The following is an 18,925-nucleotide window of genomic DNA, read 5'->3' as shown; positions in this document are numbered from 1 at the left end:
ACTTAACAAATCCGTCAATCATGATTTGTAAGCTCCTGGGTGTGCGTGCAATCAGGACCGTCTGCGTAAAGCAGAACAGGAATGTGACGCGACCCCACCCTTGGGCAATCTGCCTTTAAACCTAACAGATACTGCTCCAGATTGTTAATATAAAGGGAGAACAAAAAAGGGGCGAGAATGCAGCCTTGCCGGACTCCACTCATGCAGGGAAAAGAGTTGGTCAGCCCCCCCTCCCTGTTAAATCGAACCCTAGCCGTGGTGTCACTATGCAGTTCCCTAAGTATGTTGATTAGGCCACTCTCTATCCCCATACGAGACATCATGTCCCAGTTTCTCCCTGTTGACGTGATCGAATGCCGCTGCCAAGTCCATGAATCCCATGTAGATCGATTCATCACTGGCCATAGTGTATTTGGCAGTCAGCATGTAAAGGTTCAGGCATTGATCACTGGTGGACCTCCCTGTCCTAAATCCATTTTGAGTGTCCGAGAAGATGTTATTTTCTTCGGTCCACTCGGACAGTCTGTTGAGGATCGCCCTACCTAGAAGTTTAGCCGATACATCAATCAGGGAGATAGGACGATAGCACTTGGGGTCGTCCCTATTGCCCTTCTTAAAAATCGGCACAATTATGGCTTTGGACCAGGACGGTGGCAGACCACAGGTGATAGCGGTGTTTATGACCCTGGTCATTAAGGGGGCCCAGAGTTCTATATTACTCAGAAACAGGTCGGGAGGGATTCCGCCAGGGCCAGGGGATTTGTTTTTGGTCAGACCCTCTATCCTAGCAGTAATCTCCTTGATAGTGAATACAACTATTGAAGCCTGAGTTGGGATTTCAGGTGGCTCTACGGGAGTGCCGGGCTCATGATTGTACAGACCCCTATAGTGAGTGACCCACTGTTCTGGAAGGATGTTAGACCCTATCTCAGGGGTGTCGTTTTCCTGGAAAGTGGGTTTGTTGATGATTCTCCAAAAACCCGCTAAATCCTTTCTTTCCCCTGCTTCTCTTAGGTCTGCCCACGCTTCTCCCTGCAGAGCGAGTTTTCTCCTCTTGGTCTCTTTCTTATATTTCTCCCTGCTAGCCTTGATTTTTTGGGGGTCCCTTGGTTTAAATTTAAGGCTACTTTTAAGCTCCCTCAATGCTTTTGAACAATCTTTATCGAACCATCGAGGGTTACCATGGTTCCTTGTGGGCGCACTAGTTTTTAATAGACCGTCAATCAGATTGGCAATCTGACCGAATGCTTCCAGTAGCCTTGGTCCATGGACTTCTGTATCTAAACAGTCATTAATAGCAGATTTACCAGCGTCCACCAGGGCCTTATAAAACTTTTCCCCATCTATTTTGGACCACTTTAATCTCCTGCCTTGATCTGTTACCCTCTCCGTGATTGTGCGATGGTCTCTGCTTTTTGAACCCACCCTATACATCAGCTCCGAAACAAGTGGGTTGTGGTCGCTGAAACTGCTCCATTCTATCCCTACACTAATTATCTTATTTAGCAGGGATCTTGAGACCAAGATGTAGTCTATAACGGATGAGCATCCTCTGCCCTTGAATGTGGGTGGGAGTGTACCATCCTTCTGTGTGCCTATCATATTAATAGTGTGCTCAAGGTCATACTTGAGCCGGAGCATACTAAAAGCTGACCCTGTCGACGTGTGGGAGAAATGTGGCCCCTTCTCTATGGGGCATTGGGACCAATCTGTATTTGTTGGGACCAATGCCGGACAAAGGTGGCAATTAAAGTCTCCCATGACCAGCAGCGCATATGACTGCCCCTTTTTCTGGACTGATGTTTCCTGACCCAACCTATAATCCAATTCAGCTACAAATGAGGTGTGGTCTCCAGCGATCTCGTTGTTATAGATATTAAAAACAGAGAATCTTAGCCCCTTCCCGGTGAACCGAACTGCTTGAATCCCTTGGGAATTCCAATCTGGGGAAGACCAACTGCCCGGGAGGTCTAAATCTATGTAAATGGATAGTCCTCCCATGGCTCTCCATGAACTAGATTTTTGCGCGTGTAAATGTATTTGTAAATGTATTTGAGCTTATATAGCGCACAGCTACCCACAAAGGGTTTCCCGGCGCTTGCTTAGGGAACCCGTCCTGGTATTCCCCTGTGAGATTAACCCGGCAGGGTATCCACAAGGTGAAAGCCAGGCATCCCGCCGCGAGGGGCCATTGTGGAGATTAAGCAAGCTATTGCCCAGAGTCGCAGAGTGTGAACCCGTGAGTTGAGAAGGCACCGGAGCGAGAATTATCGAGTCCGTGGAATTTTTTGAGCCCAAGACCCGCCGAGGCGGGGAATTGAACCCTGGTCCAGGGCCGATCTCAGCTTCCGGGTCTGCCGCCTCTAACCCCTGAGCCACACTTCTCCACTTGACAAAGAAACACTTATACCCCTGCAAGTGAAAATTGTTCTCCGGGGCCCATGTCTCCTGCAGGCTGATTACATGGAATTTTCTGATGTAATCAAGCCACTCTTTGTTGTTAAATTTGGCTGCCAAACCTGCTATGTTCCAAGAGATCATTCTCAGATCCTCACAACTCTGCTCTGTTCCCCCATGAGGCCCCATTTGTATCTCAATCTCTGACCCTTTTACGTCCAGCCCATGTCTCCCTCCTATACTTTCAATATCTATAACCCTGGACCCATCTAACACAGACTTCCCGACCCAGCTAGATGAAGTTTGCTGTGCCAAGGGACTTTGCTGCTCCAACTCCTCTGTTAAAGCCCCTTTTTTCCCATCTCCTAAAGGGACAGTATCCGTTTGTCAATCAACCCCCTCAAGGCCGTTCAGACAATCGAACCGGTGGAAAGTGTAAATGGGTGGCTCTGGGCGGCTATATAGTGGCCTGGGGTTAAATTCGTGATGTCTTCCCCTCCGACCAACCCTCGTCCAGTTGTCATAGGTTTGAGACGGGTGTACAGGGGCAGGGATAGGGGGAAAGAAGAAAGACACATGAAGGGTTTGAATAGTTGATTCCCGTGATCTATTCTTTCTTTGACATATGTGAGAGACAGTTCCAGCATCCCTGAAGCTCACCAATATACAATCCCCTATTATGGATTTGTGTGTTCTCCCCACCCAGGGCACCCTTCTAACCATTATGATTTCATTGTTTAGATGTACCGGGAGGGGTCTGTTCACGTTTAGCCACTTGATTACCCTGCTTTTTAAGAAGCAAAAGTCCTCAGCTTCCCCCGCGTCAAGTGGGGGGACGCCCACCATGACTACCGTGTAATCATTTGCCTCTGGGGGTAGATTAGGCCTACGTGGCCTGGGGGGAGGCTTCATTAAAGGTGTTGGAGCAGCACTGTCTGCAGGTTGTGCTAGAGGGACAGGGTCTACGGGACGAGTGGACCTATTGAAATTAAGTGACTTGGTTGGTGCAGAGTTAATCCTTGAGGGTTGTGGAGGGTCCTCGGCATTCGCAGCCTGTGGGGGGGCTGAGCTCACTGCACTATTTGGGGGCTGCTGAGGAACCATAGGAGTGGGAATGAGCTCCGGAGATCTTCACTGGAGCCCAGCCGGGGTTTTCATGCTGCTTAATGTAGCCTCCAGGATAGTAAGTCTGATCTCCACCTTTTTGATGCTCTCGCTGATTGGTAATAATAACGACCTAAGCAGAAATTCCAGGTTACCTAGCGGGACAACAGAAAGGGGGACATTAGCAATATTATTTCCTGTGTCTTTTATCAGAGCGGGAGCAATGGCAGCCTGTACAGAGGGTTTGGGGTGTACTTCATCCACTGATCTCTCAGTTGGAGGGGGGAGTTTTGATGTCCTCCCAAACTCAGAGTGAGAAATTTTTGATTTATTTTTACCCTGAGCACCCCTCGACTTCCTCCTACGTTTGTTTGGGGGGGCCCATATGCTCCTTGTGCAGCAGCTGGCTTGGGTTTGGCTTTCCTAGCTTTGGGGGCTGGGGGGGTTGGGAAATTAAGTCAATGGTCACCCTGCTTGGGCTCGGACTGATGGCTGGGGTTAAACTCGTAGATGGGACTAGTGGGGTATTGGTGCAATCCCTCAGCAGGAGGGGGACATCGTCTATAGAGGTCGGCTCTTCACTGAGTGAGGTAGAATGTTCACCAAGGGGCCTGTGTTTCAAGTTATCTATAGAGCGTCTCCGCTCTGCCCTGAGCCGGATTAAGGTGCTCTCCTTATCCCCATCTCCCACGGCCCGGGGAAAGTAGTTATCTAGGGTCCTGTTTTTAACCCCTCCCTGCTTCATGGGGGTACCCTCCCTTGCCGGAGAAGGCATTTCTACTTAAGTGGGATGGTAGTGTATGGAGAGCTATATCAGATGATAAGACCAGAACTCAGGTTTCTAACGCAAGAGGGTAGGCCCAGCCCAGCCTACTCCGGCCTATGACGGCCTTAGACGGTCCCACCCTTGTCCCGGGCTTCTCCCGGGACGCTCCCGCGCAGCGGGGATGACAAACACAATTTATGGGAGGAGGGGTGAAAGGGGGCGTGTCCAAACAGGGAGAGCTGCCCAGGTGACTCGGGCAGGTCAGCAACAGCAGGGACTCCTGGGAACCGGAGTCCAGTTGCCAACACGCTCGCAGCGCTGCAACACTTACGCCCACAGCGATCCTTTCTGACTCCTGCACCCAAAAGTCAAGGACCACGAAGCGGGACCCGCGGAGCGGGTCCGGCGAGGAGCAGCGTTTTTCCAGCTGTAAGCACACGGGCTTCACAGCGCAAGTTCACTACACCAGCAGCAAGGGTCCAAATCCCATCAGGCAAGGCAGTAGAATGACGAATCCCACGAGGTTAGCAGGTCCGGTGAATTTGAACAGGCTGATGGGGGCGTGTCCAAACAGGGAGAGCTGCCCAGGTGACTCGGGCAGGTCAGTAACAGCAGGGACTCCTGGGAACCGGAGTCCAGTTGCCAACACGCTCGCAGCCCTGCAACACTTACGCCCACAGCGATCCTTTCTGACTCCTGCACCCAAAAGTCAAGGACCACGAAGCGGGACCCGCGGAGCAGGTCCGGCGAGGAGCAGCGTTTTTCCAGCTGAAAGCACACGGGCTTCACAGCGCAAGTTCACTACACCAGCAGCAAGGGTCCAAATCCCATCAGGCAAGGCAGTAGAATGACGAATCCCCCCTCAAGATACTCATCTGCATCCCCATTTCTGCCGTATTCTGTCCGAACACCGATGCGGGACTCTGGAAGTTAACTGAAAAACCCTCTCCACAGGAAGCAAAGGAGAAGGAAAGGAAGGTCAACCAATGGGAAGGAAAGCGCCAACTAGTCACTCTCTACTAACAATTAATCACTGCTAATACTCTCTACTATAATGCTTACCGATTGCCATTGTAAATTACAATACCATATATTTATCGGTTTTAAAAAAAAATGAAAAAAATAGCATTCGCAATGCCAATAGCTCTAACTTTAACAAAGACGAGACCATTGTATTGTAAATGCTTGTTCTGGATTAGGCTTCAGCTAAATCGGCCGCTTTGGCACAGAAAACTGCTAGAACCACAAGGTTTGCCTAGTAATTCAACATAAATCTGAATGTAACCAGTATGCTGATATTACTGCAGGAAATCCATCTGGGAGTGATCGCTATATAGTCTTAAATGTAAATAGAATAAAATGACAAAAGCACCAAACAATGAGACCCCAAAGAAGAAACTCTGTCTATAAGCGATACATGGAAAACGGGGCAAGACACGAAGTCCTATCCCACGGGAATAATAGAGTCACTTCCAAACACAATTGCCTAGACACAATGGAATTGTTTAAACTTATTTCCCAAAACTGATCATGACTGCTTCTTAAAAAATGTGTTCCATGTACCTCAGTCAAAGGTGACCTCCAGTCACATATTAAACTAATCTAGTTCCAGGTTTTCAATTATCCGAACGGTGCTGGGCTTAACACAATTTTGTCACTGTTTTCACAGGCAATGATGCTGAGTGGCTTCACCAAAAACACCTTGCTCTCCACCCCTTCAGAAAGAAAAATGCAACTTACCTTGTAGGCATCTGTTCGTAGCGTGTAGGGCGGACGATTCACATGCTCTGGATACTCCTGCCATCTAGTGCTGGGCTCAGACATTACAACTTGTTTTACTTTGAAGATGTTTCAAGTCACGAGATGTGCTGTAACTCCTCCATCACATGTATGTCATTTAGGGTTCTCAGCTACGACCCTGGCATGCACCTTGTGCTCCCTGATACGGCCTTCGCGACCCTGGCAAGATCAGTGCCTGGAACACAGGGGCAGCTTGTCCTAATGGACCTTGGTTCGGGCTCCACTCTCCTGGTTCTATGTCAATTTTTTATTACACAAATGGGGAATGTTATTATTTACTATGAATGTAATGAACATTGGTATACAATTAGCTGGAATATGACCCTATCCGGTGCTAAGGTAAATAAAAAATGCTTTTAAATGCATGTTGTATGCGTGGTTGAGGGTGAGAGTAAGTTTATGTGAGAGCGAGTGAGTGAATGTGTGTGTATGTGTAAGCATATGTGTGAATCAAAGTAAAGGTCGAATGGCGTGTAATGCCACTTGTGACCATTACCTCGCAAGACACTTCTGGAGTAGGGACACATGTGGTCTGGCTTGTGGCACCATTGGTATGCAGTACGCCATCACACCCTGGGTAACGGCGAGGGAAGTTATCCGACCTTAACTTTAAGGCTTACCCCTATGCGACTGAGCGATCCGCTGGCACTACTATCTGCAGTACCTGCCGTTCTGCGGGAGATTGCTTCCCGCCCTACTAATCCCAAGGAACTCCATACACCTCGAGTTCCACCCAGGATACCGCTAGCCGGCCCCGATCCTCTGTGGCCAGCCCCGGCATTCATGGCTTGTTAAAATTAGGCAACACTTTGTCCTGATGATGATCCCTATGACCCTGTAAAAGGGATCGAAACGCCGTTGACTGTATAAAATACCATATACTGTGAATTGTACTAACTGCCTAGGTTGGCAAGTAATGGTTTTTAATGAAATTCCTGGTATTGAAGTATTCACAGGAAATATCAGCTTTTGCCTAATCACTTTGGTCTATTTTCTAACCCTTTTCTCCTTTATGTTAACTTGTATATATTTGGGTACAGGCTTGTGCCCCCCCTCTATGGAAATGTTGAAGGTATTCAATTAGAATATTCTTTTCTAAAGTAAAAATTGGACCTCTGTCTGGCTGGACAAGTCACTACTCAATATAGTGCTATTGTGTCTATATTTATTTTGTTCACTCATTCTTTCGTGCTTGGGACCATTGTTGCTTTTCTAAATATGTTCCCCGAGGTCCCGTGCTGACTCATTCGGGTGCCCTTGTTGTTTTATATAACTTGTCTGTAATATGGCACTTGGACAAAGGCATTTCATCATTTGTGTGGGGCCATACGCCCAGGCAAATGAAGGATCACCCCCTCACATCATGTAGACTCAAACTGTGCATCTGCAAGATCAGCTTTACAGAAAGGGTCTTCTGTAGTTTGGAAGTGCCTTGGAGCACAAATACCTGTTGCATCGTGGAGACACTTCCGTAATATGCTCAAGATCTCAGAAAAATAAACAATATCATCTACTGCTGTTAAAATAAAACGTGTAGATTCGTGATTTGTATTAGCATTGTACAGATATGTGAATTTTAGCAAGCTGACATAACATTATGTTTAAATAATTACTATTCCAAACTATTAATACACCAGCAAATATACAAATGTATTGCTCATGGATTTTAAATTAAACAAATAAGCAGAAACATGCCATTAACATTATATCTGTAACAGAGTATCTGCATACAACATTTTCTGCAATATTCTGTTTACCTTTTTCCAATGGGTGACTCTTGGCCAATTCCATATGCCATGAGAGCTGCTGATGGCTCGTGGATTAATCTCAGCACATTGAATCCAGCCGTACCAGCTGATTCTCTGCAAAAAGAGTTTTTTTTAAAGTGACTTATTAAACTGCGTTTATATACATAATGACCTCTGGACCACCATAGCTGAGAAGCAGCCCTCCTCTCCCATGAATTAGCCCTACACAAATCATGTCATCCTTATGCAAAGCATACACAGATTGTAAACCTTTTTGTATCGTGCAGCACTGCAATGTGTTAGAGAAATACATTTAGAGTTTTGAGAGCAGTGCACTACCAAGTTCACAAGTTAATATCTTGTCCTTTGTCTAACCTCTTGGTGGTGAGGATATATACCAGTTTCCAAATGCGTAGGTGAGCTAGCTTGATGAGGCGCAGGCTTTAATGTAAATCAAACACAATATTTAGGGTGCCGAAATGCGAAGGGATGTCTGTATTTAGCTCCACATGATAAATGCAGCAACTGATACACGAGCCATACAAACTAGTGCCTATGGTAGATATATCAAAGCATTTTAGCATTTATTCATGTAGCTTTTCGACAGTAAATAATTTGTCCTTTGAACGGCCTCTGCACACTTTGGTGCGCCTTGGTAAACACAGGTCTATTAGTTTTGAGTCTTTTCGCTTGGTGGTGAGGAAGATGAGGGCAATAAAGTAGGAATAAAGGGTCTTGCAACCCACCACCACACCGGTTAGATTTGTGCTCCAGGTGAAGCACGTTAATGTCCCCCTGACCCAGTGTTCACCATATTTTGTTCTCTATCTTTGTGTGAGTACATCCCACAACACTGTCAGTGTATTCTCTCCCTTTGTGACTGTGTCCCATTTCGAAGAGGCAATATGCTTGCCTCAGTGTTAATTGCTCTACCAGTGTGCCCCTGTGTTCCAGTCTAAGTGTAGGAATGTCCACTGAAACAGTATGTGTCCCACAGTACTGGCCTTCCTATCCTAGTATCTAGTCTCCTGGCCTTGTTTGACTAAGAATAGTGTTTTAGTGGTTCCAAGCACTTGTGGCCACTTCACCTCTCTACTGACAGTGTGTTCCCGGTTCCAGTGTACTCATTTCCCGCTCTAATGCACAAATCCCTTTGTTCCACTATGTCCCCATGGTTCAGTGTATGCTTGCCCCTATCCAATATATAGGCCTCACTGCGTTTCAATCTACACCTCTCGCTGTGTTCCAGTGGATGTGGCTCTCTCCTCTGGCAAGTCTATAGATCCCTAAGTGTTCTCTATGCTGCCCAATCCCACTGCATTTCAAGCCACACTGTGAGCAAGTTACCCAACAACATGTGAGTTTGTTTGTGCCTTTTCAAGTGCCACAGCTTCATAGAAATCTACTGTAACTGAGAAATTAATGAAGGGAAGAACAAAAAAAATCGTCTATTATGACAAATTTTGCCATGGAAATTAATTTGAAGCATTCTGTTTCCGTTAACAATTTCCCTTGAGAAGGCTGCATCGCAGGGGGAGAAATCTATAAGTACCCTGAATGCAAAGAGCGCTTTACAATATCATCAGACAGGAAAAAATATATTTACAAACTAGATCAACTATTCATTGTTTTTGGACACTAATCTCGGCCAAAGACTTTTAACGAGAGGCATTTCAAGATGCATAATAGGGTGCGTTTGCATGTGTCATCAGAAGACTACCATTAGATTACAAGGAAGAATTATGACATTCTACAAAAGGAATTGGTACAACAACTTCTGACCAGACAGGAGTACCATTACAAGATATACCCACATAAGGCAGAAACATGACAAATGTTGCATAACTTCTCCAAGGACTACCTACTCACTATACAAAGCATAAGTGAAGCGAGGAGAGGGCGGGTAATCCTCTAAAGTCTGAATTTCTAATAGCGACCTGAGGGTTGGGGCAATAAGCAGTCCACACCATGTATGGGAAAGAGATAATGTTGCAGGAAACCAAGGAGTACACCCCTCTCTACTCCTAAAATTGAAAAAACTTCCAAACAAGCATAAAATACAAAAAGGTTCCGCACAACAATATAGTATACGGAAATCAAAGTAAAGACACTCTGTGTGTGCACATCAAAGAACTTCCAATTCACGGTTATTTCTTTTACAAAACGTTCCTTATTGGACTTTCTCTCTTATCAAGATAAGTCGATCAAATCAAATCCAGTAGCCGACGCGTTTCGTCCCTAAGGGACTTCTTCAGGGCTCCACAGTGTAAAAACGTGTTTCCATTCACAGGCTTTTTCTTGGTATAACTTAAGTCCTGAGGTCACACAATACTCTGAAGCAGACGCACTGACGGACCACCGGTTACCAAGCTGCGCTAATAGATATATACACAATACAATATGTGTGACATAAGGACTTAAGTTATACCAAAAATGACTTTTACTGATCTCACATTTATCTGCAGCTATATTTTAATTTCAGATGTAACACACTTGTGACTGATCAGCTACTTTGTAACAAAAGAAGCTGCAAAATATTTGTCTTCAGCCAAAGTTGGCAATTCTTTAACCCTGGGAGTTGATGTATATCACATCTATGCAAACTTAGCTAAGACAGAAAGCTCGCATGAAGAAGCAGGCTGTTGGGAAAGGGACGTTTCCTTGAGTAGAACTTCTGAAAAGCATGCAATCTTTTACACCTGGTTAATGACTGAATGAATTGTAAATATGCAGTGAAAACCAGTAGACTGTATGAGACAAAGCTAAAACGCTGGTTGTGGTAAATGCAGCAAATTAGCAAAAATAGAACACATTAGGAAGAAGATTTTTTTTTTCATTGTATTTAAGACACAGAGGGAAGTATCGAGCTCATCACTCCTCTCCACAAAACTTAACAGTGAAATCTACCAGCAACCGAAGGAGAAACTGAAGCTCTAACAAAGGCTACCACCTGACCCCAACTAGCAGGTGCTCGCCAAACATACCAATGAAGCAGGTTAATGACCAAATCACAAATCCCACTTAAGCCCATCCTTCATTCCCCATAGGAGTCAACTGACCACCTACAATCTAAATGCGGTAGAACACGGATAGGAAACTGATGTGAACCAGGAAGAAAAATAAAACCTTTATTCACATTTGAACACAACTAACATGTTTTTAGTATAAAAAATCAAATTCATAAGAAGTGTCAAAATATATATTTAAAATGAACAGTCAAATCAATATCAAGTATCATTCTCCTTTCAGTCTTTATGAAATTCTAAAATTCAAATCTCTTTTATCAACGAGTTTAAACAGTGCAACCAAATCACTTTTCAGATGTGTACGAAGGTTAAACTGCTTTATCGAGGCTTAAAGACATGTTAAAGCTACATAAGTAGACTAGTCAATAATAAATATAATATTCAACAGTTCTTCAACTAAATCAATTATATCCCCATGATAACGTTTCAGAAATCGAAGGGGGCATAACGCGCAAGTTACATTTCCTACCTATCATCAGTTTGGTAGCATATTATAGAATTTCTTAAACACCACAACTTATGCATATTTCATTTTCAATATAAAATGGTGACCTTACCCAAGTGCCTTTTTCTGGCTCTCTCCGAAATCAAAGGGAACAGTGATCACCACATCTTTTACATCTGATCCTAATGCAGACTGAGCGGTTTCTATATTCAAAGTAGATAATTAAAAAAAATATGTAAACAGGTTTCATATTACCTTCTGAATATTGAAACTCTAATCATTTCAATGCCCAAGAAATTACCTTTCATTTTCTTAAAGACTAGGCTTGCTACATCTTCTGGGCGAACTAGCTTTGTAGATTCCCCAGTGTCTATTTCATATTTGGGCTTGCCATCCTTTTCAATTACCTACACACAAAGAGAATGAGTCAAAACAAAAAAGAAATGCAGTGCTTGCAACCACAATGTGATATAATCAATTGAATCCACAAAACAAAACAAAAAATAGAAGTTAAATGCATAACATTATTACCGGACATTTACTGTCTGAAATGTGCTTCTGAGCTTCAGGATCATCATACCTAAAACACAACAAAGCACAAAAGAATATAGTTAATAACAAGGCGTGAAAGTAGACTTCCATTTTATCCATTCACACAAAAAGCCCTGTTACAAAGCACACTGACTGATGTACTCATAGGATTACAAATATGAGAAAGGCAGCCGAGTAACTCTGAAATGAGGTATAAGGACCTCCTTTGCACAACAAACAGCATCTCCATATAGGAAGAATACACTACACAAAATGAAGGTGGGGGGGCTTTGCAATCATGGGATACCTAACTGTAGAATGCACCCCCAGACATTGCCAAAACTACATAAACATCCCAAACTATCTCTATTCACAACTTTTTTTAGTCCTAGGAGACCTTTAATCTCCAGCAGCTCTGGGGATGTTAACAGCCTCGCCCCAAACAGGAGTGTGGAATTTAATAAAATATCTACTTGTCTATGGGGTAGGTTGCTTCATAAACATACTTGTCCTGTAACAAAATTCACCTGTCCCTTTTGTGCCATGTAATGCAGTGACAAAGTATGGCAGCAATCTAATTCTATAAGAGTTCTGAAATAGCCCATCTAATTATGCCTGGGCTCCTTCCATAGTAGGGTTTGAATACTAGCAATTCACTTAAGTTGCCATGTTTCCACGGACCTACATACTGGGGCTTAAGGTAATGGTAAGCAACAGTTACAGGGTTGGAATGCCCTTTCGAGCCTGTGCAAATTTTCTAACTTGCATATTTTAAGGGTTTGCACCAACTCTTCTTAAATCTTTTCCCATACTGAGAAAGGTTGGAAATTTACTCCTGACAATGGCAGACATGAAACTTCATCCAGGGTTGGGGAAAAAAGTGGTTGGATGGACAGTGAACTTGCAAACACTCAGATTTTCGCATGATCAAATCTATTCCTGCATATTTGTTCATGTTAAAATGCAGTTCAAAAAATATTTTCTAGGAGCACTATTTCTTGGCTTACTTCTGTAAAGACTTGTGAATTAATGAAAGCAGTATATCTGCACTTAATGCAAGGATATGGGTGCACTTTTGAGACATTATTTAATAATTGGGCCCCTAATTATTATTAATGACCTTTTGTGTTTATTAAAATTCTGTCCTTTTCTCTCTTTCTCGAACAGCTAGCTTTACTGTGAATGACACCATTCTGTCCTTTCACAAAGACAATACCGGCACACAGTTGTTTTGTCAGTGGCAGGAACTACAGAGGCAATGTGTGCTTTTTTAGACCTATTTTGTTGTGCTTTTGCCAATGTGTGTTATAATGTTGAGGGTCCGGCAGCTACCACACCAATAAGGCTTTACAAAAACCATACCAAAACAAGTCACGCATTGATAACTCCATAAGGCTGACCAACAATTTCAGATCTAGTGGCTTTACCAATGGTTGTTTATTGTTGTTTCCCATAATTTTATTACAACTGGTTACATTGATTTTCCATTATGAATATGTTGTGGAAATACTATTAAACATCATCACATTTTAAAATACAATGCTGCAGATAAATGATATCTACAATTTTTCAGTAGTTTAGCAAAATGTTTTTGTATTTTTTTGTGAACTTTTTATTTTGAAAGCAAAGAATCGTCAATCTTGCTTTCAAACTTCTGCAAATATTTGCATCTAATCAGAGAGCATTCTGGGGGAATTATACATAGCCTCGTATTGCTAAACATTGAAAACATGTTAACACATTTTTATACAGGAAGCACTGTCAGTAGTGCAGTCTGAGCTTACATTTATTTAGAGGGCTCACCCTAATAATAAAGGCTTTGCATTAACGAACCATAAATACAAATTTGAAAAACATTAACACATGGACACAAATATAACCTCAACTGCAGGCAATGCCTTTCCCTGATCCATAATATGGTACTGTAAACTGGTTTGTGTTGTATGAGATTGGGCCTACTTGTCCCAAGGACAAAATACACATGAAAACTTGTTGCACTTGACCCCAAACAATATGTCCTGGGCGTCGAGCTATAGGAATTCCACATCCCTGCCAAAGTGCCTGCCATCAGACGCTGGACCTGGATAGCAGGAGCCGGGCGTGTGAGAGTTGCAGCTTTGAGTTCTCAGGACTCTCCTAGCAGCCCTCAAGGTAAGCACTGACCGGCAGTCAGTAATTACTCCCCAGACTTTACCCAAAGCGTCATTCTTCTCCTTAAACTGTCACTCCTTAGTGAAGCACCGACCTAAAACATTTGCTTTTATATCTGATCTTGAGCCTAATGCTATCTTCCTAACGGAGACACGGCTCGCAGAAAACTGCGAGTCTAACATTTTGGCAGCAGTTCCATCTAGATATGGGTTAGTAAGGTTGGATAGGCAACTGAAGCGTGGTGGGGAGGTGGGGGGGGGTGGTAGGGGGGAGGGGTATTGCTGTTGTGTACAAACAATCTATGAAGTGTAGCTTCACCACAATAGCCATAGCTGGCTGGGAGGCAGCACTTTCCCCCCTGTTTTGCTCTAATAATTTCAACTTTTCAGGGATTTTGATCTATCGGCTACCAGGACCGGCTGCCAGTTTTATACCTTCTCTAGCATATATTCCGCCCCCACTAATCCTACACTATTCTAACTTCACTGTGGTTGAGGACAATAATCTCCATTTTGATGATTTGATGTGCCCTTTAGCTTCAGCTCTGGTTGGAGACTTAGCTAGTCTTCAACTGCTCCAGCTGGTCTATGAGCCCAATCACATGTGCGGACATGTGCTGGATCCTATTTATTCTAATCTTACAGACTGGTCTAGTCTGATCATAGGGCTATTCCCTTTTGGATTTCTCAGAATATCTCTTCCAAAGCTCCTTCTGGAGTGAAGCTGAAAACTTGGAGATGGCTAAGGTTACCTCACCGATTCTTACTGCAACACTAGCTGCAAGCCGACCTATACTTGACAGCTGTGCCACCACAGCAAATAACCAGGTTGACAACTGGACCTTGAAAGCACTGGATTCCATCACACCTGTCGTGGAAAAAAAGGCTTGCAGAACTAATTCTACAGCTGATTGGTTCAATGAGGAGCTGGCCACACTCTAAAAGAAGCTGTAAGGGCTGTGAGCGCATATGGCGTAGGTCTTTTGACCAGCAAGGAGGCGAATCGTTCTGCCCAAAAAATCTATCACAGTCGCATCAGGCAGGTGGGCTGTGAATTCTACGCAAATTGAGATGACCCAAAACTCCTCCTGTGATATCTTCTCTATTGTTAAAGCACTAACATCGCTGGATCGAGTGTCGGCAGTAACGTCAGCATCTAAGGAGAGCTGCAACATACTGGCAGAGTTTTTCCTCAAACAAAGTCCCCACCATTTATTCCTCCTTTCCAGAGGCTGCTAGAAATGCTCACTGCTGTGACAATTGGATTAACCTCCTTATGAAGGCAACCTCCTGCTCCAGTTCAAACCTATTGAAGAGGCTGAGCTAAAGGGGTGCATATGTTCTATCAAGTTGGGTTCTTCTTTTGACTTGGCCACCCCTAGTATCTTGGAGCCGGGTACTATGGAACTTCTTCCTGCATTCAAGGAATTACTTAACAGTTCCTTCGAGCAGCCCAGGTACCTCTTAACTGGAAACATGCCTCTGTTGTTCTTCTGCTAAAAAAAGTCCTATCTTGATCCTGCTAAGCCAGAGAATTATAGGGCCATCTCCCGACTCCCCTTCTTATCTAAAATAGCTGAAAAATATATCATCCTGCAAGTGTCCGGTTTCAATGAGGAAATGGATCTTCTACATAGTACACAATCTGGTTTCCGCCCCAGTTAGAGCACCAAATTGGTCCTTCTGTTAGCCTCAGAGTCCATGCGCCAGGCAGTTGACAATGCAGCTTTACGGCTACTGGACCCAAATGTGGCTTTTGACACAGTGTCCCATGGCCGTCTTGTGCAGCGGTTATGGAGTTACGTGTCGGCCACAAAGCCCTTAAGTAATTGCCATCTTTCCTGGAAAACCACACATTCCAGGCCCTCCATAAGCCTTTCTGCTCCAAGGTGATTCCTTTGCCTCAGGGAGTTCGACAGCGCTCCTCCAAATTTTAATTTGTGCATCCACCCCCTGTCAGACATCATTGAACGACATGGCTTTGAAATAATATCCTACGCCGATGACACACAGCTGATTGTCACCTTGTCCCATAACTCAGCTGCTGCTGCCGTGGCTTTGAGAGCCTGCTTATCTGAGGTATCCCCCTGGATGGTCCTTAACTGCCTGAAATTAAACACAGATAAGACGGATGTGATGATCCTTGGCAAGCAGCCCTCAAACTGGTCTTCAGCCTGATGGCCAGAATCCCTGGGTCACTTTCGTCAACCTAACACGAAGGTTAAAAACTTGGGTGTTTGGTTTGACGATAAACTCACTTTTGAGAGTCAAATCACAGTCTTAGCAAGCGAGTGTTTTGCATTATAACATCTCTCAAAGGTTTTAACCATCTAATACCATTCTCGGCCCAGAAAACTGTGATCCAGGCTTTAGTGGTCTCTCTCGTGGACTATTGCAACGACTTATACCTGGGAGCCTCTCAGGCTAGGAACAAGAGACTCCAGTGAATGTAGAACTCAGTGGCCCCTCTGCAGCTTAAACTCCTCAAGCAAGCATCTATGAGTAGGGCACTTCAGAAACTGCACAGGCTCCTGGAGGATAAGCGCTTTTCTTTTAAGGCCCTTTGCTGCTGTTATAGGGTCCATAGAAAGACTATGCATCCGTATCTACACTCTCGCTCGATACTCTCCTAGAAGGTGCCTCAGGTCCTCGAAGGCACTACTTTTGCAAGTGCCCAGAATCAAGAAAGCGTGTGCTGGTGGTAGATCTTTTTGCTTTCTTGCTCCTAAACTCTGGAATTCCCTTCCGCTGCAGCTGAGGCAATCCCCATCTGAACTGCAGTTTCGCAAAAACCTCAAGACGTGGCTTTTTTAGGCCCCCCCTCTCCCGTTTGTCTCCTCAGCTTGTTTCTGACTGCTCAGCGCTGGTACACTTGTGACAGGAGTAGCTAGACGCTCTATAAAACATGTATTATTATTATTATGTAAGTATTTTACAGGCAAGTATAAACCCATTACACTTGTATACATATGTATAATAATAAAGGGTTTATACTTACCTGCCAAATAATTACATTTTCGTGGTAAAGGCATCCATGCTAAAGGCATATCTGTGGTAAAAACCTTCATTGTAAAAGCAGGCATTGTTGAGACTATCGTTGCAAAGGCTTTCATTTTTTAGCCAATTGCTGTTCCAACATACAACCATGCTAATTAGTTATCAGTCAATTCAACATGTTTTAGGGGTCAAATAAGTGCCCCAGTGCACATAATCAAAACAACAGCCTCATCAGTCCACAAAAAATGGGAGTGGCCACGCAAATAGATGCACTTCCCATACATCAAATAAGCACTCCAAGGAGCAGAGGAGCGCAAATTAAGGGAAGGGAAACCTTAGAGTTTAGAGTCAGTGATAGCTTATTCTGGTCTATTGATATCCAGAAGAAAGATGAAGAGCACACACATCTCTTATGGTAACTGAGGAACCTAGAGGTCCAGAAAGGTTACAACAAACAGCTTATCTGTGCTCGTTTCCTACAGAATGAGATCATTAGAACAGAAACAATATAAAGAGTGATCTGAAATTCTAGGGATAGAACAAGGTGTGAAAATGCACCTATGAAAAGATATTGGGCCAATGGCTACCATAAGAGAGATGAGTGAATTAATAATCAATTAATGAGGGCTGTAAAGACATTGGGCGTGAGTAGAAATCTAGAGGAAAGTGTTTGGAGTCGTCAGTGGAATTGTAGGAGATCTAAACAAGTAAAATAAATCTGTGCACTGGTGCAGTACCATGTAGTGCACTGAGTGTGTCAGGGGGTTGAAAAGCCTCCTGAAAGGCTAGAGATCAATCCTGAAGGCACATCCAGATTAAACAGACAATGAAGAACATGTTTAAAGGAACTGCATTGCATGAAGGTTTCTGCTATGCCAGATTTGAGTTGGAACAGAAATAGCATGTTTAAAGAAGTATAGGGAACAAGAGCCAGTGTGAAACTGTCTCAATGGATTCAGAGTGACAGCCATCTCATGATGGGATTAGGAAAAATACTGTACTGTAAAAGTTCTGGCATCAGACCGAGGAACAGAAACATGAGGAAAATAAATTACTTTAAAATGTCTTTCAACAAAAAAAAAATTTTTTGACTTTGCACAGATTAAATACGGCATTTCGCAAGACAACAAAACATGTGTCCAAGTACAACAGTGCCCTTTATTGTTTAAATCATCCTTTCCTTCACCACCAAACGACTTTCTAAATAATCTGTGGTACACATGATTCGAATTGTAGAAAATATATTGAATTGGCATTTTTAAAAAGGAAACCATTGACAATACATGGTAAATAGGATACTTGGCATACAGAATGTAACAGGAGTCTACAGGTGACTCAATTTTTAGGTGATCCGGTCAGCTCAGTAGGTAGGATGAGCAGAGGGTTGAACTCACAAGAGTTTCTGCTCTCGCTTAAATTTGTAGGTTTCGCTGCTAACAAAAGGAAAAAAAACTTAACAATAGAGCATAAGGTATTTACCTTCGGCCTAAAATCTGCTTGACTTTTACTATGGTATTTGACGCATTTCTTACTCGGTTTTGCTTAGCTGCCAAACCAACAATCTGCAAGAAAAAATATCATTAACCTGCTTGAAAAAATAAAACTTTCAATAACATCTAATAATACGAAAGTAAGAAAAGAATATTACCACTTCATTTTCGGAATATGCAACAACAGCTGGGGTGACTCGGTCACCTGCATCGTTGGCAACCACGTCAGCACGGCCATCCTGGCAATCCACAAGAAATAAGAAGAAAAAGTGTATGAACGTCACAAGGTGATCAAAAATGATATGCTGTACTTCACAGAGTTCTGTCTGCACAAATACAACAGACAGCCATTCAGTTATGATTGTTCCAGTGATATGAACAGTTTTCAAAATGTTTGTCATGGAGGAGGCAATAAAAACTTGGTATACCACTATAAAAATACAATAATCTGCTTTTAGGACCTTTACTTTG

At 43.5% G+C, this 18,925-nt stretch overlaps 1 protein-coding gene across 1 annotated transcript in view; it reads right to left on the bottom strand.

The window, feature by feature from the left end:
- Positions 1-18,925, bottom strand: part of HSPA14 (heat shock protein family A (Hsp70) member 14) — a 216,220-nt gene that overhangs the window by 169,436 nt on the left and 27,859 nt on the right. Inside the window, exons 3-8 of the mRNA XM_086919700.1 lie at positions 18,613-18,693; positions 18,444-18,526; positions 11,818-11,866; positions 11,588-11,693; positions 11,399-11,489; positions 7,825-7,929 (exon numbers count right to left, since the gene is read on the bottom strand). Of these exons, the coding sequence (XP_086775826.1) occupies positions 7,825-7,929; positions 11,399-11,489; positions 11,588-11,693; positions 11,818-11,866; positions 18,444-18,526; positions 18,613-18,693 (515 nt within the window). The remainder of the gene's footprint in view (positions 1-7,824; positions 7,930-11,398; positions 11,490-11,587; positions 11,694-11,817; positions 11,867-18,443; positions 18,527-18,612; positions 18,694-18,925) is intronic.

Source organism: Lissotriton vulgaris, chromosome 1_1, assembly GCF_964263255.1.
Source record: "Lissotriton vulgaris chromosome 1_1, aLisVul1.2, whole genome shotgun sequence".
NCBI lineage: Eukaryota > Metazoa > Chordata > Amphibia > Caudata > Salamandridae > Lissotriton > Lissotriton vulgaris.
The sequence above is the reverse complement of the archived record's forward strand: the minus strand, read 5'-3'. Positions and strand labels throughout refer to the sequence as shown.